This window comes from Pseudonaja textilis, chromosome 7, assembly GCF_049901715.1.
Source record: "Pseudonaja textilis isolate UNSWEBS1 chromosome 7, rPseTex1.2, whole genome shotgun sequence".
Taxonomy (NCBI): domain Eukaryota; kingdom Metazoa; phylum Chordata; class Lepidosauria; order Squamata; family Elapidae; genus Pseudonaja; species Pseudonaja textilis.
The window spans coordinates 18,992,316-19,018,505 of record NC_141996.1 but is presented as its reverse complement, the minus strand read 5'-3'; the positions used below and the strand labels follow the sequence as shown (position 1 = coordinate 19,018,505).

Genomic DNA, 26,190 nt, shown 5'->3' with positions numbered 1-26,190 from the left:
GAGGCAAGGAGAGCATTTTCAAGTAATAAAGTTAAATTGTCAGGCCTTTCCCACCTCCCAATTGTGTGGGTGGAAGGGTGAATTACAATATTATACCATTATATTAAAAGTTTCAGCCTGTAGTTTTTCTTCTTTTAGTAATTAATTTGATGTAATAAAATACTGCAATAGAAAATAATACATGTTAGCTATTTTTCTATGAGTGCATTGAATTGATACTAAAGAAACATAACTTTTAATGCCTACTGGAAAAATGGAGTCATGGCAATAAAAGAACTGCAGGGAAATAAGATAAACAGCACATTTCTAGTATGGATTTAACTAGCATATTTTTTTCAATACATAATCTTGAAGATTATTTTAGCATGCTCTTATCAATACAGCTAACATTTAAGTCTCCATGCAGAGTAAAAACATGGGGTTATGTGCTTTTTGACTTAACATTGTTCAGCTATGGTTTTGTGTTGAACGCCCCGATTGATCTTTAAAGTCCCCGCATAGATACTAGATTTTGATTTCCACAATAGCTTCAAAAGACTCCTCTCTATATTTAGCTTATTCTGGTTTGAATGAGGTTTCTTTCTCTCAAATGTGGCATGCTTTTGGAATAAAATGGCATCCTTGAAATGACAAATGGCTATCAACTTCATTTTTGTTAGCACAGTCTTAAAATTGAAAACACATACATACACACACAAAAAAATAAGCATGTGATATGTTGCTTTAAAATCTGTACCACAGATCAATTAATTTTTTTAAAGTACTACAGTTTTGTGGCAAAAGCATTTGCAATAATAATAAAATGCTCAATTGTGGTGCCCCTCCCCACTTCTAAATGTCACTACTAATTCTGGATGTGCAGTCATTATATGCAGAGTATGCATTCTATCACAAAATTCTGGTTCAAATGAATGTCAATTCCTACCTGCCAAGTTCACTCCAAGAATCTAGCGTGTTTGAGACTATATAAATCTGCCTCAGATTGGTCCACTATTTATTAAATGATGGACATCAGCAAGATACTTGTTCAAGAATCATCTTTAATGTGAAACTATTAGCATGCTAAGTATTTCTGCACTGCACTGAAGAAAACATATATCCAATAGTACATAACCTAAAAATGGGGCCAAGCAACAAGCAAATACAACTGTATAATTCGTATATGCAAGTATAGGATTATACCAGAGGCATCAAAGAAGGATGTCAGTATCCAAAATCAGGATGGCTCCTCCCCTTCCTCTCATAAAAAGGAGGAGGACTTTGGTTGCCACCATCATCTGGACTGTTTTGACTCTCATACACTACTGGTTATGTGCTGGGACCCCAACCCTTCCCTTTCCATTGGTGCCTGAAAAACCAATCCTTCAAACTCTGGGAATTCTCCACAATTGGACTCCACAGAGTCACAGAGAAGTAATGAGAACTGCTGTACGTCTCTGAGCCCCTTTCTCTTTGTGCAAGGCAATTCTGGGTGACTACTTACAAAAGGCAAAAAATGCAGCTGCGTCGTTTGTGCTGAACTTGTCGGAATTCGGCAGCAGCCATTCATATAGCTCACATCTGCACAAGAAATATTCCAGGTGACGGGGAGCAATGATTGTAGACAGTGAAGAGAAATGAATGAATAAGTACAGGCAACAAAATAAGGATTTAATTTACAGAATTGCAGGTATTTTTATGCTGTAATCTGCTAATGAAGATACAGCAATTTCCAGCAGTGGATGTCAAATTATAGAATTTTGTCCCCCAAAGAGCTTTCTCAACACCTACTTATCTTTTTGATGCTAATCCTGTTTTTATTTCTTTCATTTAAAATTATTACGTTATATTGCTGTTAAGGTTTATCTGGCTGCTGTATGCTATTTATTTTTGTTGCATTTGTTTTATTTATATTTTGATATGCCTTCCTGTGAATATACTGAAAAAAGCATAAAGAATATTAACAGCATAAGATAGATGTATATTTTGAATTTAAGTAAACTTTCAAACAAAATTTTTCAGTATGCATCCTATCGAAGGGCAAAATCCAAATGGATACGTTTCCCCCTCTTGTGCTCTTTATGTAAAATACACTGTATTTGTAAGTTCAAATTCAGAGAGTCACAAGGAAAGATACTAAGATTTTTTTTTTAATAAGAGCAACCCAGAAAATTAATTTTCACCAGCATTGATTCACATTACAGTACATCAATATTAACAGCATTCTCTTTTTTTTTTCTCCTATTTTTGGTACATAAGATGGAACCTTTCTAGATAACCTCATAAGGCATCAGTAACTAAGAGTAAAAAACCTATTAGTTTACAATTTATTTAAAAAATTCGGAAATACACAGCAAGTCCTAAACCTTAGTAGTGCTATCCATACACAACTACCTGATTTCAGTTCCCAGTTAAAAGCCCCAACTCTTTCAAGGAAGCTCTGCAACAGTGATGTTGTGCAATATGGATGTTGCTTACTATGACACCCTCCCCACCCGACCCCACCCTGAATATTACACATGGCACATTCTCATTCAAATTTTGCAATGTAAAAAGTTACAAACATATCTAACCAAATAAATAATAATTAAAAATGAATGGGTTTGTTAAGTATCCTAAAACCACTATGCAGAATAATGGCCGTTTTCTCTCACAGATTATATACATGGTAATACCCAGCAAAGGGTACACTGCTACAAAACATGTTAAACAAAGAGTAAACTTGAAATGTTTTTCTTTTTCCATAATAAAAATCTAGCAGCTTGACTAGCTAATGCTGTTGTGTTTCTTTGAATTTGGGAAGTGTTTAATCTATGTCTTCATCCAGTTCGTAATTGTCTTTATCATAAATATCTTTTACTAAAAGAACCCGTACAAGCATATTTTCCAAAGTATTGCGGTCCACTGAAGTGGAAGTATACCAAATGGGACTCTCCGAAGATAGTGGACAAGCTGGCTGCAAATAGAACACGTCCATTCTCTGAGTGAGATTTGACGGGCTGAAAGGAACAAAACAAGAGCAAAATTAATAAGGGGCACATATTATTTTAAATATATGGTCAGTGTAATAACGTCAGTTTAAAGCAAGGGGTATCAAACTCAAGGCCTGTGGGCCCAATCCGGTCCACGGGGTGCTTCAATCTGGCCCGCAGATAGCAAAGGAACGGACTATGGTACCTCTGGCAGCCAAAATGGGACATTGAGGGAGCCGCACACGGCCCTCTGCACTCCATTTTTGGCCTGGATGACCTCCTGCCAGCCAAAATGGGGCATGAGGGGCCTCATGCCCCCCCCGGCACCCCATTTTGGCTGGTAGGGTGCTGCAGGAGGCATCCATCTTCCTCCACCACCACCTCCCACCAGGCCATGGAAAAGAACTGCAATGCTGATCCGGCCCAAGAAGAAAATCAGTTTTGACACCCCTGGTTTAAAGCATGATATAAAGTAGTTTAGAGCAGAAGGAATATTTATTTACCAGACAGCAGCTATTGACTTTTAAATATCAATGAAATATCCACTTCATACAATCTGGATTTCTAAAATACTGCTATTATACAGGTAGCCCTTGCTTCTTCTTAACTTCCTCTTTTACTATTTTGGGTGTTGATGGAGGTACAAATTTCTGTAAATCCTTGCTTAACAATCCTAATTAGAACTGGAAATTCCACTGCTAAATGATAACATCTTTAAATAACATCTAAGCTTTAAGTATAACATCACCTGACTGCACTGTTAGTGATGACAATTTTGGTAGTCCTGGTTGCAGTCGTTAGGTCAGGATTGCGTCATTGTTAGGCTAGGATCTCATGTTTCTTCTGCTCTGCTACAGTTGCCTTTGCTTCAACTCCTCTATACGCCTATTTTCCCACATCTCTACCTTTGGCCGCCCTGTATTCTGTTGCCCTGTATCCCAACTGCCCTACACCACTCCCAGTTGACCTTCATTGTCTTCTTCCTCTCGGTGCTGATAGAGTGCCTAGAACTGGAACTTTACAAGTCAGCTGCTGGGTCAAAGGAAGCTTTGGGAAGACAATGCAAGGCCAACAGTTTCATCACAAAGGCCAGGAGCACCTTGTGAGCAGCAGGAGGAAGAAGAGGATGATAGTTAATTGGGACGGCAGTTGTACAGAGCAACAGAAATGCAGGGTAACAGGAATTCATGGTGGAGTACAGGTTAGCGGGGTAGTGGAAGAGAGGATGGCAGACCCAGCAAAGTATGAGGCAGCTGAAGAGATGGGGTGGAGATTGTGGGTGAGAGAGTTCAAGGGCACCCCCAAGTTGTAAATGTGGGCAGCCTACTTGATCACGTGACTACAGGAGCATTACAATGCCTATAACTTCAAAGACCAGGCCTAAATGCCTTTCGATTAGTAGTGTTGTATCTTCAAACTGTTGCTGAAAAATGGGTTATTAAGTAAGGACTGCCTGTATAGATAAATGATATAGGGCTTTCTGTCTGAGCAGAGGGTTGGACTAGAAGACCTCCAAGGTCCCTTCCAACTGTTATTCTGTTGTTTTACTTACAATGTTCTATTACTAAAAACTTCCTATTGTGTTCAGTTCTCCCTATATTGGGCTTCTTAGAATTAACACAAAAGTTGCTGTTCCTATAATAGCTGGTTTCAGGTGGTCTGCGCCTGAAATTGAAACATACTTGTTGCAAGTATTTTGGACTGTGTGATGGGGACTGATATGTGTACAAAACAAAAGAGGCACATTTGCTCTGGCAAAAGTGCTCCAGTTAAGGAGCAAAGGAAAGCCAAGGACATCAATGTCTGAGAAGAGGAGGCTAGAGGGATGCTGGGACCTCAGTAATGGTGGCTGTTGAGATGAGCATACCAATTGGATATGCTGTGCATATCACCGATGGCAGAGGCTGAGGATGGGCCAAGGGGATATGCTACCTTGGAGGGAGAAGGTGCTGGGACAATCAGGGCAGAGGAAAGGGAAGATGCTGGGACAATAGGGAGAACAGTGTTGAGAGCTGCTATAGAGCTGATGGGATGCACCCTTACCCTTCTTGCCTAGTCTGGATTTTGTTTGCTCCAAAACCTGGAGGAACACCAGAATATTATAAATTTGGCCTGTTAAGCATGATACAGTTGCTAAGCATGAAACAGGTAGCTAGATGTGTGAACATCTAGGACACTTTATTTAATACAGTATGTAAGAATGTTGGGAGATAAGATCATTTAGCAGAATTATTGCTGAATACAAGTGATGTTAAAATTAATATGTTTTACATTTCTTTCCTTTGGAGTGTTTCTGAGTGTCCGCAGATAAAAATTGTAAAACCCAATGAAAAAAAAGGTCCGCATATAGACTCAGACACAATTAAAATCTTTTTTTAAAAAGATACCTCCTAGATAAATAGCATTCAAACATTTTCACAGGACATCTAGAAGGATCTGCGATGTTTTCCATTTGTTCAAATACTGGCTCATCGTCTTCGTGCTTCCTTTTTCCAGTAGTAATTTTATCTTCTTTTTAAAAAAGGAAAATAGTACAATATGATTTTTGTCATTGATTTTATTTTAAAAATAGACAAATTATATCACAAAGGACTCAATTAAAAACAAAAACAACAGCTATAATACTGTGATGTTGCAATCACTGTCTTACCTGAAAGGGAGATTCAGGAATATTTTTTCAGTAATATCTTTTTTTTTTTCAGTTAAGTATATTTTTTCAGCAACTTCATCGAAGTAATTTTAACTGTGGCTTTATCAAGGAAAAGATGAAAAACCTAAGTCCCAGTTCCAATTATTTTCCTTTCCTGAATGAAGACTCTATCCACACAAGTACTTTACCTTATAGAATAAGCTGAGAATCTGATTTTCTACATTTCATTTAAATTTGCTATTTAAACCAAATGTTAGTCTCTGTCCCAAGATGACACACAATTCTGTTATCTGTCGTCAAAAGTTAGTAATTAGTTACTTAGCTTAATTGTTTTTAATTCCACCAATACTTAAGGATGGCTTGTTGAACTAATTAATCTATAACCCCAGCTACAACCACACAAAACCAAACAAATCACATATGACAAAGTAAAATGTGTGAACCCAGTTAAGGACAAGTAGAAGTAAAGTGAATGACATTTAAAGAATAAACAATAAGAGAAAAATAAGATTATCTAGTGAAATCAATAACCTTAAGTTGCTATGGCCTAGCTACAGAAAAGGACTGATACTCTATATATTATAGCTTCTGAATTTAATCTCTGGGGTAGAGACCTCCAGTCTGAAAACTGTGGAGAAGGGTTGCCAGAAACACTCTCCTTCTTTCTCTGTGTGAGAAAGATCAATATTGAATCACTATTTTGTATTATTTTACTTTCTTTCCAGAAGCTTTGTAAAATATAGCCCTCTGCTTAAGGTAGAGACTAATGAATAATAAGAAAAACCATATCCAAGTAGCACAGAGGCCTCAGTGTCTTTCTATAGTATCTACTGGCTTTGCAAGCAATGTAGCTCAATAACTTTGCCAACGGGATAAAAAGTTGCAATACCTTCATTATCTGTTCCACACAGAGAGGAAACCTGATATCTAAGACAAGCTTTGCTTTCCTTTGTTAGAGGATTCTTCTTCCAATGTCTATAAACAGTGCCAAAGGAAAGTCTTAAGTGCTGCTCCACTGTTTTCAGACCAAAATACTTGGTGTTGAAGTAGAATAGTGTATTTAAAAGAGCAGCTGGAGAATGGGATCCCAGCTGTTTAATCTTCCAGAGATAGTCCTCCTCAACTCGAGAAAATATCGAACCTACGAGGTGAAAAAGAAAAGTCTTATAAAGACTTATAAAGAAACAGACCTAAGCAATTCCAACATTAAAAAACCTAAGAAAATAAAAAAGGGGTTACATTAATCTGAAAAACATATGAAATATTTAAGACCAAGTACCTTAGCCCAACAAATCAACTAAAGATTAAACTATGCTTATAAACCCAACATTCTTTCAATAACTTATAACAATTAGTAATGAATTAATCTGGCGTGAATTGCTTAAGGAACATAGAGCCAAAGACAAAAAATATCAAAAACAACATAAATTACCATCTGGAAGTATGCTGGGCTGCCAGCTTCTGAGTATTTTATTTAATTCCTGCATAAATGTATGATAATTAGTATCCAAAAAGATATTATCTTCTCGATTGCTTCCATTCAGGTACTATAGAAAAAGAAGAATATAAAAGTTAGTATACTCAAACATAAGACTGCCAAACTGTTTTTGATCATTTGCATGCATATAAAAAATAACCGCATAAGAAAGCAACCTTAATTTAACTACTAATTGGCTTGATCTTTGTGAGGGATTTGGGATTCATTCAAGGAAGTAGGGAATGATTTTTACACAACCTCTCCTGCAACACGTCAATCTCAAAACACATGATTTGAAGGAGCATTGTTTTAAAACTGGTCAGGGTTTTTGTAAACCATGATATAAACTTAAATAGTGTGCAATGAAAAGCTGAAATTCTGGGAGTGCATGACAGGGTAAATATGAGTTCTCCACCCTGTAGAAGAACAGGAGGAGAAAAAGTACATAAGCCTGGGACCTGCTTCTGTTAGTTCCAATTGATCTACATGACATTAAACCAGGGGTCCCCAAACTTGGCAACTTTAAGACCTGTGGACTTCAACTGAGAAGTTCTGGGAGTTGGAAGTCTACAAGTCTTAAAGCTGCCAAGTTTGGAGACCTCTGCATTAAACCATGTAAATGCAGCTAGTATTTCAACCGATAATTCTGTTCTGTCAATCACATTTATTTGAAAAAATATATAGCAACCACATGCAGATTATCTAATATTTAAATTACTCACTTCCTGAATCCCAAGACACAAATAATAGATACTGTCAGGTGCATAGTTTTCTCCGTTTGGTCTTCGGACTTCATTTACAAAGTGTGCCAGCCCAAAATTTAGCTCAGTAGAAGTATGTGATATAATATCTTCTTTCAATTTTACTGACTTTGCTGTAGTGGGAAATGTAGGGTATCATGTAATGCTGTCTCTTATCGATAAATAAAGCACTCAGCAGATGAGTACAAAATAAACATATTCAAATATTGCAAACATCACCATAAAAACCTCTTTCAAACATAAGACATTTAGCAAGGGTTTTTCACTTAAAATATTGATTTCTATGCGATGCTTAATGCTTAGTGACTTTGCAGTAATTGTCCATATACAATGACCTCGTTTGCCTGATGAAGATGAAGACATAATGTGCCCTTTACAACCCCATTACAAAAACAAAATCTGAATACATATCCAAGCTCTACAGTCTTATCTGCTAGGCATACTGTTTGTATGTTTTAAACTAAACACTTAAAGGTATATGAGATACTTACTTGATTTTAATTCATCTAGTACTGACAGATCTTCCTCTAAGTTCCTAGCTTTTACCCAATGTTTCCATGCATTTACACCATATGCATACTTGAAAGGAAAACTGCACTCTGAGTTCTCAGAGGCATCATCTTGAGAATGGTATTCTGACACAGCTTTTCTCTTTAGTCCCTGCCATCAAAATAGACTTTGTTTATTAACAGTGCTTATTAATACTGAACAATCAATGATGCTTTTTCTTTTAAAGAGAGGTGAAATACCAGTAAACCATAGGCACCAACTATGAAACATGCATTGGGAGAGAAGCTTGGGATTCTTAAATTAGTTGTATTCAAGAATGTATGCAAAAAGCCAACGTCTATTTCACACTGTAAATTATGAAATTTGGAAAGACACACGGTGTACAAAACAATACCAACGGGCACAAATCACCTGTCTCATTGCCCCTCAAGATACAATTATTAGACTCCCATCACAAGAAGACACAACCAAAGAAGACACTACTTGTGTTTACCATTCTAATAACAAAAATAGATTATACCTTCTTTTTACTTCGAGGTCTTGGCTGTTCCTCGTATTCTTCTCCAAATACAGGTGGTAGCAAAAATTCATTCTCTGTGTCAAGTTCTTCTGTTGCTGCATATAAGAGTGTAACCACCAAGGATAAAGTAAACATTTTGTACATATATTTATAAATGATGAATTATTTGTTTTACAATATATTTTACTCAGGATTCAAAGGTACTTTTAACAATTGTAGAAAACAATGAAAGTGAATATTCTAGTTATTATAATTAACTTTATATCAATTATATCTGACATACACTCCATTTTTATTCTCTTTGTAGGGCACACACACACACAGACAAATTACTTAAATTATTGGGTCTTTTCATATATAAATGCATAAAACTTCTTTGCAAAAATGTTTCTAGTCAGTTTCCCTAAACTGATTCTTTCCAAAGATGATGCTGTTCTCAGTGCTCTACATGGACCTCATTTTGCCAAAAAGGGTGTTGGTATTTACCTGATACGCCCATTCTCTGTGAGCTGTGAAGAGCATCCAGTGATGGGAAGGTGCTTCAGTCTCTTCTAGGAAGGCTGGGCTTAAACTTGAGGACACTCCTCCTCCTCCACGAGACTCCTCCTTAGCGTCCCCAGTTTTGCGAAGCCAAGGTATTGATACCCTATATGCTTAAGCCTATGTAACAACCCTGGCCGGAACGGACCCCCTACCAGACAAAATTAAAGCGTGGGGCTGGATGCTCTTCACAGCTCACAGAGAACGGGCGTATCAGGTAAGTACCAACACCCTTTCTCCCACGAGCTGTTCAGAGCATCCAGTAATGGGACATACCAAAGCTTGTCCCTGTCCTAAGGGAGGGACTCCGTCTGGGTTACAGACCTAACTGTCTCTGAAATAACTTGCTGCAGAACTCGCCTACCAAATGAAGCCTCAGCAGAAGCAAATACGTCAATTTTATAATTCTGAATAAATGGAGATGGAGAAGCCCAGGTTGCAGCTTGGCAAATCTCCTCTATTGTAGCTTGGATCACCCATGCTGCTGTGGTGGCTGCACTCCTTGTGGAGTGAGCGGTAATGCCTTGGGGTACTGGAATCGAGTGAGAGTCATACAACTTAGTGATGGTGGCCCTTAGCCATCTACCTATGGTAGAGGGTGAAACCTTGCGCCCCAGGGTGTTAGGCTGAAAGGACACGAAGAGGGCTTCTGTCTTTCTGGAGGGCGCTGTGCAGATGCGTAAGGCCCTTCTTACATCCAAGAGGTGCCATTGGTGTTCGAGCCTGTGTGATGGATGTGAGCAAAAATTTGGGAGCACCAGCTCTTGGGTTCTATGGAATGTCAAATTAACTTTTGGAATGAAGGTAGGATCTGATCTGAGAACCACTCTACATGAATGAAAAATGCAGAGGTCTTTGCGCACTGATAATGCAGCTAGTTCAGAGATTCTTTGGGCAGATGTAATTGCTATCAGGAAAACTACTTTGTGGATTAGAAATCAAAGTGTCGTGGTCCTTAGTGGCTCGAAAGGACCTGTAGTAAGGGCCAATAGTACCTTATTTAAGTCCCAAGTTGGATATCGGTGCACTACGGGGGCTTCAAGTTCTTGGCACCGCGCAGAAAACTGAAAATGCGAGGGTGATGAGATATGGAGGTAAGATCATCCCAAGATATAACCGAAGCCAGGGCCGCCACCTGTCTCCACAGAGTATTGGGCGATAACCCTTTGTTTAGGCCCTCCTGTAAAAATTCTAAAAACTGCACTACTGATGGGGAAGTGGGGTCGATCTGAACCCTCTGGCACCAACGGCAGAAGCTAGACCAGGTGGCCTCATAGATTCGGTTCATCGAAGGACGTCGAGCTGACTGAATAGTGTGAATAACTTGAATAGAAAGATGTTCATCTCTCAGATATCGCCATTCAACTTCCATACGGCTAAGTTTAGCCATTGTGGGTCTGGGTGTAGCACTGGGCCTTGAGACAGTGATATGACTGATGATGGGATCCTCCACGGTGGTACCGTCGAGAGGTCCTTCAGGTCCACGAACCATGCTCGCCTTGGCCAATAAGGAGCCACTAATAGTAGGTCCGCTTTTTCTTCCAGCAACTTCTGAATCAATTTGGGGATCACAGGGAGGGGAGGAAAGGTGTATAGCAGTCGGGTAGGCCAGTGACATCTGAGGGTGTTCACGTCCTCCGCTACCTGCGATGAGTAATGAGAAATGAATTGGGGAAGCTGTGCATTGAGTGGGGAGGCAAACAGGTCGACAACCGGTTGGCCCAACCTCCGAGTAGCCTCCAGAAAGATCTTGGGGCCCAGATGCCACTCTGATTGGTCTAACATGGCTCTGCTGAGCCAATCCGCTTGTACATTTGCTATTCCAGATATGTGCTCTGCCTTTAGAGAGAAAAGGTGGATTTCAGCCCACAGGAATAATCTTTCTGCTTCCCTCATTAGTAGATTGGAATGAGTGCCCCCTTGTTTGTTGATATGGGCCTTTGTAGTTATGTTGTCTGTTAAGACGAGCACGTGTTTGCAATGGAGATGCGGGAGGAATTGTCAGAGTGCCAAGTACACCACTCTCAGTTCTAGCCAGTTGATATGGTGTGCCTTCTCTGAATCCATCCAAAGGCCTTGCACTGTATGTGATTGGAAGTGGGGCCCCCATCCCACTAGACTGGCGTCTATTGTAACAATCGACCTGTGTGGATCCTTGAAAGGGCATTCTTTGTTGATTTCGGGTCGTGTCCACCATCATAGGGACCTGAGGACAGTTGATGGAACTTTTACGCGAGTCTTGGCATCGTCTCTCCCGGCACGTTGGTATGGCAACAGGATCCACTGCAGTGTTCTTGCATGGAACCGGGCCCAAGGGATAATAGAAACACAAGAAATAATTTTTCTGAGCAATTTAGAAGATACATAGTTGTACTTTCCTAAGAGTTCTGATCTGTTGAGCGAAATCTCTAATGCTTTCTTGTCTGTCGGGGAGAGGAAAACTTTGCCTTCCAGGGTGTCAATGATGGTGCCACGGTGAATGAATCTAGTAGAGGGTGTTAAATGACTTTTTGACCAATTGATTAAGAACCCATGTTGTTGTAGGGTTACGAGTGTAGTTAGAGTGTTCGAATTTGCTTGATTGATGGAAGATGCCAGAATAAGAATGTCATCCAAGTAGCATTGAAGTTGGATGGACCGATCTCTGAGTGATGCTGCCACGGCAGCCCAGACCTTTGTAAAAGTTCTGGGAGCTGAAGCTAGGCCAAATGGGAGAGCAATATATTTGTAGTGGACGTTGTTGTAACAGAAACGAAGAAATTTGAAATGTGAGGGCCTAATTGGGATATGTAAGTCATCTTCCGTGATGTCTATGGAGGTAAGGACATCGTTTTTTCTGATGCTGAGTAAGATGGATTGGAGAGTGGTCATTTTAAATTTTCGGTAAACTAAATATTGGTTTAGATGTTTTAAGTCCAGGATTGCCCTCCATCCCCCTGAACTTTTAGGGACCACAAAGAGTTGCGAATAAAATCTAAGGCATTTTTGATTAGAAGGGATGGGTTGTATGGCCCGGATCTCTAGTAGATGTGCTATGGCTGTGTCCATGAGAAACCTTTTTTCTGCGTTCCTGGAAATTGGGGACTTCATAAAAAAAATCCAGGGGAGTGGAGCTGAAATCCAGTGCCAGACCAAATCGTACTGTATTCCTGACCCATGCGTCAGTGGTAGAAGAGTCCCATTCATTAGCAAACCTTTTTAGGCAACCGCCAAGGGGAATCTCGTTGTGGTCATTACTTGGACCTGCAGAAGGGCCTAGATCCTGTTCCTTGAAATTGTCTCCTAGGATGGAGTCCCCTTCTATATTTGTCCCCAGGCTTCTGGGAACAGATATCAATTCTATCTGTCTGTTGTCTGAATCCAGGCTGTCTTTGAAATCTTGGATAGTAGGGTTGGTAGAAGAGGAAAAAGGAACCCCTATGAAAGGGCTGTGGTGATCTGGACTCTGATGAAAAAGAAAGGGAAGAATTTTCTTTTTGGTTCTGGTTTCAATTAGGAGGGGTTCAAGGCACTGCCAAATAGTTTGCTCTCTGAGATGGGAGCTGAGGCAAGGCACCACTTGTGCTTGACGTCTGCCTGCCAATGCCTGAGCCGAAGTAACCTTCTAGCCACAATTTGGGAAGCAATGGCCCTAGAGGAAAATGTAACTACACTGAAGATAGCATCTCCCGAAAACTCTGCAGCCACATCTTGAGGCTGGAATGGTATCCCTCAGATGGTGGAGCCATCTGAGAGATGATCTGGTGAAAAAGGAGGCAGCTGTGGCCGCTCTGATGGCCCATGCATCCGAGATGTGTGCCCTGCAGAGGGCTAGTTCTGCCCTCTTTTCCTCAGGCTTGAGAGCCTCTTCAGCTTCACTTGGGATGGCTGAGGGAGATGCAAGCGCAATGATAGGCTCGTCCACTTCCGGAGTGTTTAGAAATTTAGAGAACTCAGGTGCCAAATTATAGTATTTTTTATCATATCCTGTGGGAGCGGGATATGAGGCTACTGCAGCCCATTGTTTTTGCACTAAATTGGAAAACATGTGTGGCACAGGGATAACCTCTGCCTCAGTGACTGGTTGAGAGAATATGAGATCCTCTGCTTCCTCTGGAGTATTTGGTGGGGGAGGGGCACCCGTATTATCCAGCCATGCGGTGTTCTTGGCCTTAAACAGCAGGGATTTAAATAATTGTGGGAAGAATAATTCTGTAAATATGGGGAGGTCAGGTGAGAGGCCTTCATCATCAGACATCCCCCTTTCTAGCGGATCCACCTCTGACAATACCTGGTCAATGGTGTGTATCGACCCCTCCTCCATTTGATCCATTGGATCCCCTTGATCTCCCATATCCTGTGTGTACTGAGGGTCTCTGACAGTAGGCAATGATAGTTCTGGGGGGGGGGGGACCTGATGAAGATGTGGATCCGTGATGCCCAGAGATCGTTCAGAAAGAGATCCGCAAACCGAAGCTGAGGGTGTTCGTCTTGCCTGGATAGCCTGTTGAATGCCTGTTGATATGCCCTTCTGGATAGCTAGTTCCATCCACACCCTCATGTTGGCAGGGATTTCCTCCGGAAGTTCCCCCTCTTGTCTGAGGCCAGCTGCAGTTGGCGTGAATGTTGCCTCTGGAGCCCTCCTTGGGGAGAGAATGTTAGAAAGAGGTTGGGGAGGTTGTATCAATATGCTGCTCCTTCTGGATAAAGCCAGAGGGGCAGTTGGAGGGTTCTGGGCCTGTGAGGTAGAGGGTATGATGAGTGGTGAAGAGGTGGGTTGTGCAGCTGTTTGTGTACATTTTTCCACCTACCTTTCTAATGCCTGATGGCATCTGCGTGCATCTTTCTCTGCTGCCTTAGAGGTCTTTTTGGGCTCCATGGACTTATCTCTATTTTTAGCAGTTACTCTAGATCTGGAGTTGTGGTTGCTTGCCATGGTAATGGCTTTGATAGATTAGCAATGTAAAGAGGCTATGAAATTAGGTGGCTGGAACACCTAGGGGCTTGCTCCCTTAAGGGGCAGGGGATCCTGGAATAAATAGTTCCCTGATGTCTTTAGCAAATGTTGTCTCTTTGTTCTGTTTTGCTTTGTTATCTCTCTCTCTCTCTCTCTCTCTCTGTATGGTATTCAGCTTTGTTCGGGTGTTTTCCCATGTCATTATAGTTGTGCTTTTAAAGTTGTAGCAAGGTTTTGGCAGAATCTCATCTGCCATCATAGGCTTCTGTATTGTGTTCGTCTGTGAGTCAGACTTTCACAGCTGTTTCAGTTTTAAATTTGGGGCTAGCCTACTGCTGTGCCAGAATGGTTTTTTCTTCATCCTGATTGGTTGGGAGTCTTGGTCTGTGTTTATTGATCTTGGACTTTGCTGTGTTCTGCTTGTTTGGTGTTTCTAATATCTTCTGTCTGTTTTGTGGCTTTTTTTTGTCTTGATTGGCTGGCAACATTGTGTTCCTGTATTGGAGACTTTTAGTGTGGTTTGGCTCCAAGTAAATGGACGGCTATCATTTATTAGGAAGCTAGGTTTCATCTGGGTGCCTGGTTGGGGTGTGTTTGAGCTGGAGGTATCGGGGGGGGAACTGTTTGTGCCCAGGTGTTTGTCTGGCTTGTGGCGTGGAGATTTTTTTGTTTGTGAGTGCAGGCTTCCAAATAATTGACAGTCTGGTGGAATCATCTCTTCTAATCATGCTTTCAGGTCTTTTTTCAATCTCTATGGCTTCTCTGATAATTCTGTGGCTGGGGTTTTCTATAGTGGCTAGGGTTTTGGTGCCACTGAAGTTGATGCTATGACCTGTGGCTTTCATGTGTTAGACTAGTGAGGAAGTGTGTTCCAGCTTTTTTACTGCATTTTTGTGTTCATCCAGGTGGGTACTTATTCTTCTATTGGTCTGTCCAATGTATGTGGCAGGACATGATGCACAGGGGACTTCATATATGCCTTGGTTTTCCAGGTCAATTTTATCTTTGGGGTTTCTTAGGATGGCTGCTATTTTTCTGTCTGTTTTGAAGACAGTCTTGATGTGATGCCTGTGTAGTATCTTACTGATTTTGTCTGTAGTACCTCTTATGTAGGGCAGGACAGCTGTTCCATAAGTGTGTTCATCTTCTAGGTCTCCATTATGTCTCAGTGTGTTTTTGTGGATCAAGCCGGTGATTTTGCTTTTGTGGAAGCCGTTAGCCCGCCAGTACTTAAGTTAGGGTGCATAGTTCAGTCTTTATGTGTGTCTTGTCTGCCAGGCGTTTGGTTCTGGTGATTAGTGTTTTAGACACGGAGTTTATCTGTGCTAGGTGGTGGTGGGATTGGGCGTTGAGGTAGCGGTTGGTGTGTGTTTTCTTCTGGTATGTGGTGTGTCCTTGTGTGCCATCTGTTTTCTTTGTAGATTAGTACATCTACGAATGGTAGTTGTTTGTTTGTTTCCATTTCCATGGTGAACTTGATTTTGGGGTGTTTGCTGTTTAGGTGTGTTAGGAAACCTAAACAATTTCCTAAACAAGTCTCTGAAAAAGGCTTTTAGCTTCAGGGCAGATTGGAAAGATAAGTCTCCGCGTTTATGAAGCTTTAGCCTCAGGAGGAGCGAAATGACTTTTGGAGGTTCCATGGGGTGGTGGGGGTAGTTGGTGACAGAAACTATGGTTTTACCTGACCTGGGAAATAAATTAGCTAAATCAGCTAAATCGCCAGTGTTCTGTTCAGACCAGGAAAACAATAACACAACCTGTCTGAAGAAAGGCTGAGCTAAAACTGGGGACCCTAAGGAGGAGTCTTGTGGAGGAGGGGGAGTGTCCTCAAGTTTAAGACCAGCCTTCCTAGAAGAGATTGAAGCACCTTCCCATCACTGGATGCTCTGAACAGCTTATGGGAGAACTGTCTGATAGTAACTGTCTGAATTCTTGTAAACTCAAGCTTGCGTCAATAATAATATCCTAGCCAACTTTATCTTCTATAAGTATCTTTTATAATTGTCTTCAAGTTTTCCAAGCACCTCCATTGACTTGTGCTCAAACACTGAAATTTTAGTTCCATTACTACTTTTTTCATGGGCAGTCTGTTTTTAACTTCATGGAAGTATTGGTTTGTTTTTCTTGTGATTTAAAGTGTTTTCCTGGCAGGCTTGGGGGTGGCTCTGAGTGTTTTTCAGTGTCATCTATCATGGCCTTGGAAGTGTACTTTCTCTGTAGCAGCAGCTGCCCTCTGGAATAAGATTCCCCTGGAGATTCAGATGGTCCCATCTTACTGTGTTTTGAAGGCTTGGAAGACCTGGCTCTTTGCCAGGCCTTTGGTGAAGGTGTATGAAGGTCCCTTAAGATTATGTGGTTTAAATTTTCTTTGTTCCCGTATTTGTGCCTTGTGCAGAATCACCAGGAGTTGGGCAGCATATAAAATGAATAAATAAATAAAACCAATTTCCAGCAGCATTGCAATTGAAAAGCATCAATTTGCCTTAATTTAGTCTTTTGACAATTTAGCTTTTAGAGTATTATATAACAGCTAGCAGCTGAATGTACTATTGTCCCATATTCCTGTGATGACTCAGCACCAAGATATTTTGTCTATATTTATCTCTGCCTTTCTTATTGACTTTGGATTTCTCATGGACATCTTTGCATGAATTCCCTTAATTTCAACCTTTTGCTTAAATATATTTGTGGTGCCCATTTTATTATCATCCTTTATTTCTTTAAAGAGGCAAATGGGTTTTCTCAAAACACTATTGATCAAATGTAATACTTAAATCAATCTTCTCTTTAGCTTCATTGCCTAAACATATAGAGTACTATTGACATATACTGTTGGTCTGATGGTTTTATTTTCTTTCTCAAGTTTGTTTTCATTTTGTAAGAAGAAATTTGTGATCTGAGCCTCAGTCATCACTATGTCTTATTTTTATTTCTTGATTGAATGGAGCATCTATGATCATCTATTTTTCCTTCAAAAAGTTATTGGCTTATCCATTTGTTTGATGGCGGACTCTGGAATATTGCAGATGCATAAAATTTTGAGTTAAAAATCTAATGCGGATAGTCCTCAACTTACAACCATTCACTTAGTGATCATTCACAGTTGTAACGGTAGTGAAAAAAGTGATTTATGATTGTTTTCACACTTATGACCATTGCAGCATCCCAAAGGACACATGATTTCAGAGAAAGCTCCAAGTGCAGATTTCAAAGCGCTGGAGCTGCCAATAGCCAGAAGGCCACGAAATGACCGATTGCTCTCAAAATAGCAGGTCCCGCCTGACAGCTGTCAGGTGGCGTTGAAAACAGCAGTCCCACCCTGCAGATATGAGCCCAGGGCTTCACACTGTGTAAAGACTACTGTCTGACCCTCTTTCCAGCTATCTTCTCAAACGCAAATATAACCAAAAACTCCTATATCAAAGGCTTCAATTCCGAAGTGGAAGAGCTGTCAAAAACATGTCTGACTGAGCAGTAGACGGAGTTGAAAACTGGGGACCATAGGTGAGGAGGCGTGTCCTTAGTTTAAACAACTCAGTCTAAAGAGCAGGCAGACCAGAGTCATCCCACGTCTGGATCCTATCGACACCACTCTGGAGAATTCAGGCGCTTTGCAACTGGTTTACATTTATGAGAGCTGCAGTGTCCTTGTTAGCCTTCAAGATTTTCTTCCTTTGCTTTGCATCTTTCGGCTGTCATAAGTAACGGGGGGGTGGAGGGGGGATATGGTTATGGGAAGTGAGCTGGAGGTGTTACAAAACAGATCTGTATAAGTTGGGCGGGGGAAGGTTCTTGCTTAGGTTTCTATCCTATGTTATGCGCAGCCACAACTCTTTATCAAAATATGTCAAGGTCAACAGACAGAGGCCTCATCACCACCTGGAGATGCCCACATGATGATATACACAACTTTTAATTGAACTATTGGGGGTGGGATCGTTGCCATCACTTTGTATATGTGATTTACATGCTCTTTTTCTCAGATTCAGAATTCTTTTGTTGCTACCACTTGATTTCCAGTAAAAGATATCTTTTCTCTAATTAATGGAGTCTAAGTATTTCTTTCTTGGATTTTGAATGGAGCACCAGTTGACATTCCTGGAGTCACATGATCACAATTTGTGACCTTCACACTTGCCTTCTGGCAAGAAAAGTAAATGGGGGAAGCCAGATTCACTTACAACCACGTGATTCACTTAACATCTGCCTTGATTCACTTAACAATTGCAACAAAACTGTTATAAAACGGGACACAACTTGCTTAACAACTGCCTCATTTAGCAACAGAAATTTGAGGCTCAACTGTGATTGTAAGTCAAGGACTACCTGTAATAATAAACCCCGATTTTTTTCTTGGGGATATAAAAACAATCATTCAAAACACAAAGTAAGTTAACAATCATGCTATACTTTTAAGAAATCAATGTACAAACCTCTAGGAAAATCAACCTCGATATCAAGATCTGGCTCATATGGGACATCAGGCAAGCTTGTCTGTGTTTCTGTCACAGAATTAAGCAATTCTGTCTCAATTATTACATCTATAATTGAATAAAGACAAATATGTCACCATTCTTTTTGGTATAATTCATGCAATATTCAATAAAGGTGATTTAGAGCCATAAAGCAGCAAAAGCAGGCAAGCATACAAGAATATCTGATATCAATGGGCCTTTATATGTTAACGTGATCTGTAATATTTAAGGAAAGAAAAAAGTCTATTAACCCAAGAATCAATCACTGCATTTCAAAAGAATGAAAAAAGCAACAAGACTGTTGAAAATTAGATGAAGTGATTTATTCATATATATAAGTTCAAAAACCAGAAATTAACACCACAATGCTCCCAGGCACCTTGATATACATTATCCTCTTCCCAGATAGTGTTGATGAGATACCAAAACCAAATAAAAATGAGTGTTAGAACTTTAAGATTTTTTTCATTAGACTGAATACCTATATCCATTTTTCTCTCTGTGTCAGTATATGTGTGTGCATTTTGATAACTGTATTACACAGCTCCTATAATGACCTCATGAAATACCAAAGTTTTACAGATCAAATATACTCCCATAAAGAAATCCAAGTTTGTACTAGATATACTTCATATCCAAAAGTATATCCCAAATACAAGAAATTATAATTTAAGGGAGGAAAACATTATAATATCTGAATTTACCTTTGCTAAGAGTGGGAATGTATCCAGCTGCATATCTCTACATACAAGAACAGATCCTTATTGACTTCATCCCTTAGGATGGAGGGGGTTGCTATTAGTAATGCTGAGTCATTTCTTCCAGAAAAAAAGTAGAAAGGAACAAAATTATCAATACTGTCCTAACTGAGTTTGTTCGGGTTCCAATGGTTGCACAGGTTGTTTTCTGCTAGATTTAAATGTGTTGTGCCATGCGTTTATGAAGGTTGTGTACAAGTCTGCACATGTCTCACTGCATATATAACACTGAACAACAAAACAGAGCAACGTTATCATTCTATACTTTTCAGGAATATCGGAAAATCTCAGGATTTTCAACAAACTCAACATATATGCACACATTTAAACCCAGGAATACATTAAGACAGAAACTTGCCCACCCCAAGGATAAAACACCCAGACACAAACAGGCATTGTTGTATGTGCAGTGCAATGCAATGAGATATGTGCAGCAGACCTGTACATTGAGGACTAAACAACCACTTCACAAACGCATGGCACAACACAGGTGAACAAACTCATCAGGATAGGATTCAGCAGTACATCTGCAACTGAAAGGCAAGAATCACTGTGATGACCCGGAGTGTAACACAAACGTAACAAAATCCAAAACGTAAATCAATGTCCTCTAATGCCTCAAACTTGGCCCCACTGTTCAAGAATTCTCAGTTGGAGATAAAACTTATTCAAGAATAGTCTTCAAAAGAAAGCAATGCAGTCCGAACTTAATGAGCAGATAAAGGTGAAATAAAAAACCAAAACAAACTAAAATGAAGGAAATTTCACAACGGACTAGGATAAGTAATTATCAACTTCAAGGAGATAACAAGGCACAGTCTGTTGGAAGGTCTCCAACCAAGATAACTTTAGCCCAAAATAAAACACGCTTTGCTTCTGGCAACGCTGTGTTTTAACTTATAAACTATTCTCTCCAGCTGCAACCAATGAGGGAGATCAGGGCCGCTTCCTCACTTGTAAGCTGAATTGTTTCCTTATCTGTTCCTCCCTGCATGTCCTAGGATGAAGAGAGGATGGGCCTGGTTCTTCCACTGACAGCCCAGCCAGCCTCTGCCCTTCCCCAGCCTCCTCCACAACCTCTGGAGCCACACCTCCACTCCCTGTCGGCTGTTTCTCCTCTCCCTCAGAGTCCAACTCTAACAAGGGCATGACAGTCACTCTTTTGAAGACAGCAAACAGAGGTGGTATTCAGCAGGTTCTGACCAGTTCTGGAGAACTGGTAGCGGAAATTTTGGATAGTTCGGAGAACCGGCAAATACCACCTCTGACTGGATATTTTACAGTATCCTTCCCCTGCCATGCGTGTAAACAGTAGTAAAAAAATTTGAATCCCACCATCAGCAAGGTTCACATTCTCGACAGAGAACGACCACCGGTTTGAAAAGTGAATCAAGGAGGCTATATATGTTAAAACTGAACATCCCTCCCACAACAGGGGAGTGATACGACTCCATCTCCCTTCTATTTACAACACAGCCCTTTCAGCAAGAAGGATTTGGAACTTTCCCAAGAAGGCTCAATACCCATTTGCACTCTGATTCTGAGGATACTGATAACCCCTCAAGTGGCCTCAATGATTGCAAAAAATATAAATCCTTCCATTCAGCCCCAGGTAGTCAGTCAGAACTAGAGTAACTTCTTGAATTAGAAGCAAAATGTTGTTGGGGGAAGGACATTCATTTTGAGGGAAAGAAGCACTTTTGGAATAATCCACATTCATATAACACTCATTCCATCTATTGATTTACCACACATATTTCTTAAATATCCATTTCCGCGTTGTTCAACTAATGCATGTGTTTTCATGACATATTCATTTCTCATTTCTGTATAACAATGAGGGCAGAGGCACACTCCTGTATCTAACAGTTTTGGCTTCTTCTGAGGAACATAAACTCCTTAGAAGAAACCACATACTACTCACACTTTTCTTTTATCCATCTTCCTATCTTTAATAAACATTTTTGTAAGTACTCCAGTTTTTCATTACTATGCCTAACATTTTCATTTTATGTTCTTAAACACATTACCTTGGTCTTTAAGACATTCACTTTCAGACCCATAATCCATTATGCAATTTATCCAACATTTGCTATAAATCAATCAATCTCAGTTTGGCGGTTATACAAAAAAGTATGCACAAATTCATATTCCCAACAAACATATTTCTAATGTTAACACAAGTATTCCTTATTCCTTATGTCTTTATGTATTATACATCTTTGTCTTATATTCTGCACATTGTTGAGTAATTTACTAAGCACTGAATTTATTCTCACCCGTGCCATACTTCTATCCTGTACCACTCTTACTCCATTTAGCAACTTGCTTATAACCCTGTATTCATGCTAAACATTCTATAATTTCAGCCTCTTAATCACATGTGTTCTCTAAATCAAACAGAACAATAGCTTCTATTTCTTTTTATACCTAGTTCATATTTTCAACTTGAGTCACTCAAGTTTTAGTTCATTCTACTTTCTTTCATGTATTTTCTTTTCCTGATATTGCAATTGCAGAAATTGTTGTATACTGTGCTAATTGACTGATGCAAAGATTATACTGTTTTATGTAAGTAAATCAAAGATGGACAAAATATGACAGAAAAACTAATGACATAACCTATAGACCACCAATATAGGCAAAACAAAAATTAAAGACATACTTTGGAGCTCTGCAGGTTCTACGTGCTCTTTTTTTTCAGAAATATCTTCTGTTACATTCAATGAGTCCAAAGTCTCTTCAGGACTGGGAGGATTTTTATTTTTTAGTTCTACTATTGCTTCAAGTATCTTCTCACTGCTATCCAACGTAGTAGGCAGAAAAATTGGAACTGGAACCTAGAATATAAATCATAATATTGTAACTTTGCTAAGTGCCGTTATAAAAAAAATGCAGAGAAAAACTGGATAAAGCCCTTGTTGCATTTAATGATATTTAATAACATCTGTTATTACATGCACCTCTGAATTGATGGTATATGATGTCATTTTGGTGTGAAAAGTACCCTCTGAATCCTAGCCTACTTACAATAATATAAACATGCATGGGTTCAAACATTAGTTATGCTTGTGGCAGATTGGCCCTAATCAGTACTACCTAAGTAAGCAGGAAATGCTACCTCTGGCAAGAGGCTTCAGTTGATCGCTTATTTTCCCTGAATTTATAAAAAAATATAATCAAAGTATTGTGAAAGCCTCAATTAACCAAATCTCTGACCGACATTTCTACTAAGTAGCTATAGACAGATCTATTCATGATTTAGAATGAGAAGTAGAAGAGAAATAATGATATTAACAAATGAAATGAATAGAAGACAAATAGATGTGTTGTGAGTCTATGAAACTTACAGAAAAAGGATTGATATACTGCATATGAATAATGATAGTCTAATCTTGTGGAGTGGTAGATGAGAAATGCAGAGAAGTGAAGATGCAGTCTTAAATTATGAATTAAACGGCTAACATGTATATCAGGAAATACAAACTGACGTCATCTAGCTTGTTGCAGGCATTTATAGCAATAACAATAGCACTTCAACTTATATATCGCTCCGTAATACTTTCAGCATTTTCTGAGAGATTTACAAAAAGGCACTTATTGGCCCCAACAATCTGGGTCTTCATTTTACCCACCTCGGAGGTATAGAAGGCTGAGTCAACCTTGAACTGGTCAGGATCAAACTCCTGGCTGTGGACAGAGTTAGTCTACAATACTACCTTCTAACCACTGCACCATCACACCACAGCTTTTATATGAAAATTAGGAATCTGTTAGTTAGCGTTAGCTGCATATTATGGTCTAATAACGCATAGTGGTAAAGGCAGAGTCAGATATGAATGTTTGGGGGAAAGCCATAAAGGGTATAAGAATTTTGAAAATTGTTTACAAGAGTAGATGGTATAACTGAAGAAATGTAAAATATAATTGGATGTATTTTTGAGAACATAAACTGGTTTAAAATGAAAATCCCAATTCTGGTATACAATTGTCTCATTTTTAAAAGCTGTGTTCTAGTTTGGGTTATCCATAGCAAGACACTTACAGGAGATAAAGGCTCCATGTTATATTTTTTTCTTTTTAATTAATTTTTAAATCACACACAACAGAAAGATGCTTAGAGTGAGGTTTTAACTGGTCCTCTCCATCTTTTACAAATCTTTTCACAGCAGCTTATTAACAAATTGCTGCATTGAGTTTATAATGACTTGACAATAAACAAGCCTAGCGTGCAGGCATTTAATGTTCTTCACAAAGCTTTAGCCAATCCCTGATCACCATTTCATCCCTTGGATGATCTTCATGGAGATACCTTTTTTAAAAAAAAAAACAGATTCCCTTTTTGTGGCCTGGCCCTTCCCCCTTTTGTTCGCTCTGTGTTATGTAGCAAACCTGAAGCCAAGATGAATCACACTGGGATAGGATTAATTCCAGCATCTCCCAAGCAAAGAATGCTGCTATGGTGCATTCTGATAGAACCAAGAGAGAGAGAAATGAAATTCAAATGTAGACTGAAACCTAGCTTACTGGAACAGGAACCGTTGTAGGAACTGGTACAGTTTGACTATACATATGCATAGGAGCAGGTACATATACAGGTACAGGAACAGGCAAAGGGACATATTCTTTTTTCCAGTCATCATCTACAATAGAAAAACAATTTGTAATGTTACTTGCCACCACTACATACATCTCATAAAGTGATCCAACCGTAATTGTATACTCTGACAGAATGCCATACATAAGAACAGTTCCTTGTATTAAATAAATACCTGTCTGACAAGATTTTGTTTGCATGTGGGGTTTACAGAAGGTAGCTTTTGTCATCGTTAGCGGTTTGCAGAGAACTGCTTTGTTCTTCATTTCTTTATTTGGTGTAGGGGAAGGAGGTGGAGCTGATCCCTGCAGATTAAAAAAAAAGTAAATTTTAGAAAATGTAAATGATAAAATAAACTACATTTCAACTTATTTTTCAGGAGGTAGATTCATTTGAGAAAAAGAATCCATGAAGGAAAGGGGAAAGCTTCTCAAAATCCCTAGTCAACTTTTTAAAAAAATTAAGTACCTTAATTTATCCTTTTCAGGAAGAGTGATAGTTTTGGGTTCTAAACAAATTAGCTATTTAAAATTATTACAAAAGTGATTATTATGTACTCATTAACATAAATATGTGTTTTATTACTATTTGCAACTGTGCATTTGTATGTTATCTCAGCTATTATATATTTATGATATTTATCACTGAGAGCTATATAATATCAAAAGTATAAATGTACAGTCTTCTCATTGTAACTTATGTCATGTTTACATTATTGAAAATACCCATGAAGAAAACACAACCTGTCATGTCTTGTCATATTTTTTAAATGTACAGAATATGCATCCTAGCAAATGAGGAATTATATGGGTTAAGACAGAAAACAGTATATAATTCTCTCTACAAGATGTGAGGAATTTTGTTATCCTAGCTATGAATTTTGAATATTTTATGATTTACTTACTGTGTTTTTTGTTCGGGGAGTTTGGCTACTTTGATCTATAAACAGAAGACAACAACCTTAACATAATTTGTAACTTACAATAATTTGTAGATTATAAATACCATAATATTTTATCTTAGTCATGCTAGTTTTACAGATTACTCAGTAAAAAGATTAAACAGTAAGCTGTTTTCAAAACAACTAAGTTTGTGAATGTGGGGAAAGTGGCATGCTCGCCTTTCTTTTGGAAGAAAAATTGCTAAATTATGTAGCCAGATAGTTATTAATACTAGCCAATTTCATTTGATGTATGTTAATCTAGACCAAGGATCTTCCAACTTGACAGCTTTAAGACTTGTGGATTTCAACTCCCAGAATTCCTCCTCCAGTCATGTTAGCTCAGGAATTCTGGGAGTTGAAGTCCACAAGTCTTAAACTTGCCAAGTTTGAATACCCTTGATCTAGAGCCGACCTTCAGTAATCCTATCTCCTGGGTTGAAGTAAAGTGTGCCCTGTTATCTGATACTAGAAAAGAGAAGCTTACACAACTTGCCATTTTTTTGAAATGTTAAAAAAAAAAATGTACACAGTTGTTGGTAAAACAACAACAACAACAAAAAAGAGGAACATACCATAATGTAAGTTTTCTGGTCCTTTTTGTGTTGCCATATTCGGTTCGTTTTGTTGACAGTAGAAACGCAGAAGGCAATGCTGATCACAAAAGTTCTTCATTTCCCCTCTCCACTGTACTTTCTCTTTAAGAGTTCCTTGAATTTTGCAGCAGTCACACCTTGCAGCCTTAAAAAAAATAATACTATTAGCTAAATGATTTGGAAAAAGAATTACTGGTACATAAATGCTTTAATCTAATGTTGGTTTATGAAGTTCTCCAAGACTTGAGTAATGCCTTTTGCTCTCTCAGAAGACATAAAATCTGAGAAGAGGCTTCTGGTAGTGTATCTTTACCTAGGAAAACCCTCTCTAATTCTGTAATGCAGACAAACCTAAGCAGCAAAATAAGAACTTAACAAATTCAAAAGGGATTGATACTCTTCTGAACAAAATTAAGTGTACAAGAAAGGTTCCTATGTTTTCATTGATTGACAAGGAAAGCATTGGTAATGCTTGTAGT

General features: G+C 39.1%; 1 protein-coding gene across 8 annotated transcripts in view; it reads right to left on the bottom strand.

The window, feature by feature from the left end:
• Positions 1–1,629: 1,629 nt before the first annotated feature.
• The window catches only part of ZMYM2 (zinc finger MYM-type containing 2), a 78,511-nt gene continuing 53,950 nt past the window's right edge, over positions 1,630–26,190 (bottom strand). For all 8 annotated transcript variants that reach the window (XM_087937137.1, XM_087937140.1, XM_026708885.2 and 5 more), the window contains 13 exons: positions 25,691–25,856; positions 25,080–25,114; positions 24,351–24,480; positions 24,106–24,221; positions 22,244–22,418; positions 18,779–18,886; positions 8,870–8,964; positions 8,331–8,499; positions 7,801–7,952; positions 7,034–7,148; positions 6,491–6,742; positions 5,339–5,462; positions 1,630–2,978 (listed from right to left, as the gene is read on the bottom strand). In XM_087937137.1, coding sequence (XP_087793263.1) covers positions 2,786–2,978; positions 5,339–5,462; positions 6,491–6,742; positions 7,034–7,148; positions 7,801–7,952; positions 8,331–8,499; positions 8,870–8,964; positions 18,779–18,886; positions 22,244–22,418; positions 24,106–24,221; positions 24,351–24,480; positions 25,080–25,114; positions 25,691–25,856 — 1,830 coding nt within the window. In that variant the 3' untranslated portion in view covers positions 1,630–2,785. The remainder of the gene's footprint in view (positions 2,979–5,338; positions 5,463–6,490; positions 6,743–7,033; positions 7,149–7,800; positions 7,953–8,330; positions 8,500–8,869; positions 8,965–18,778; positions 18,887–22,243; positions 22,419–24,105; positions 24,222–24,350; positions 24,481–25,079; positions 25,115–25,690; positions 25,857–26,190) is intronic.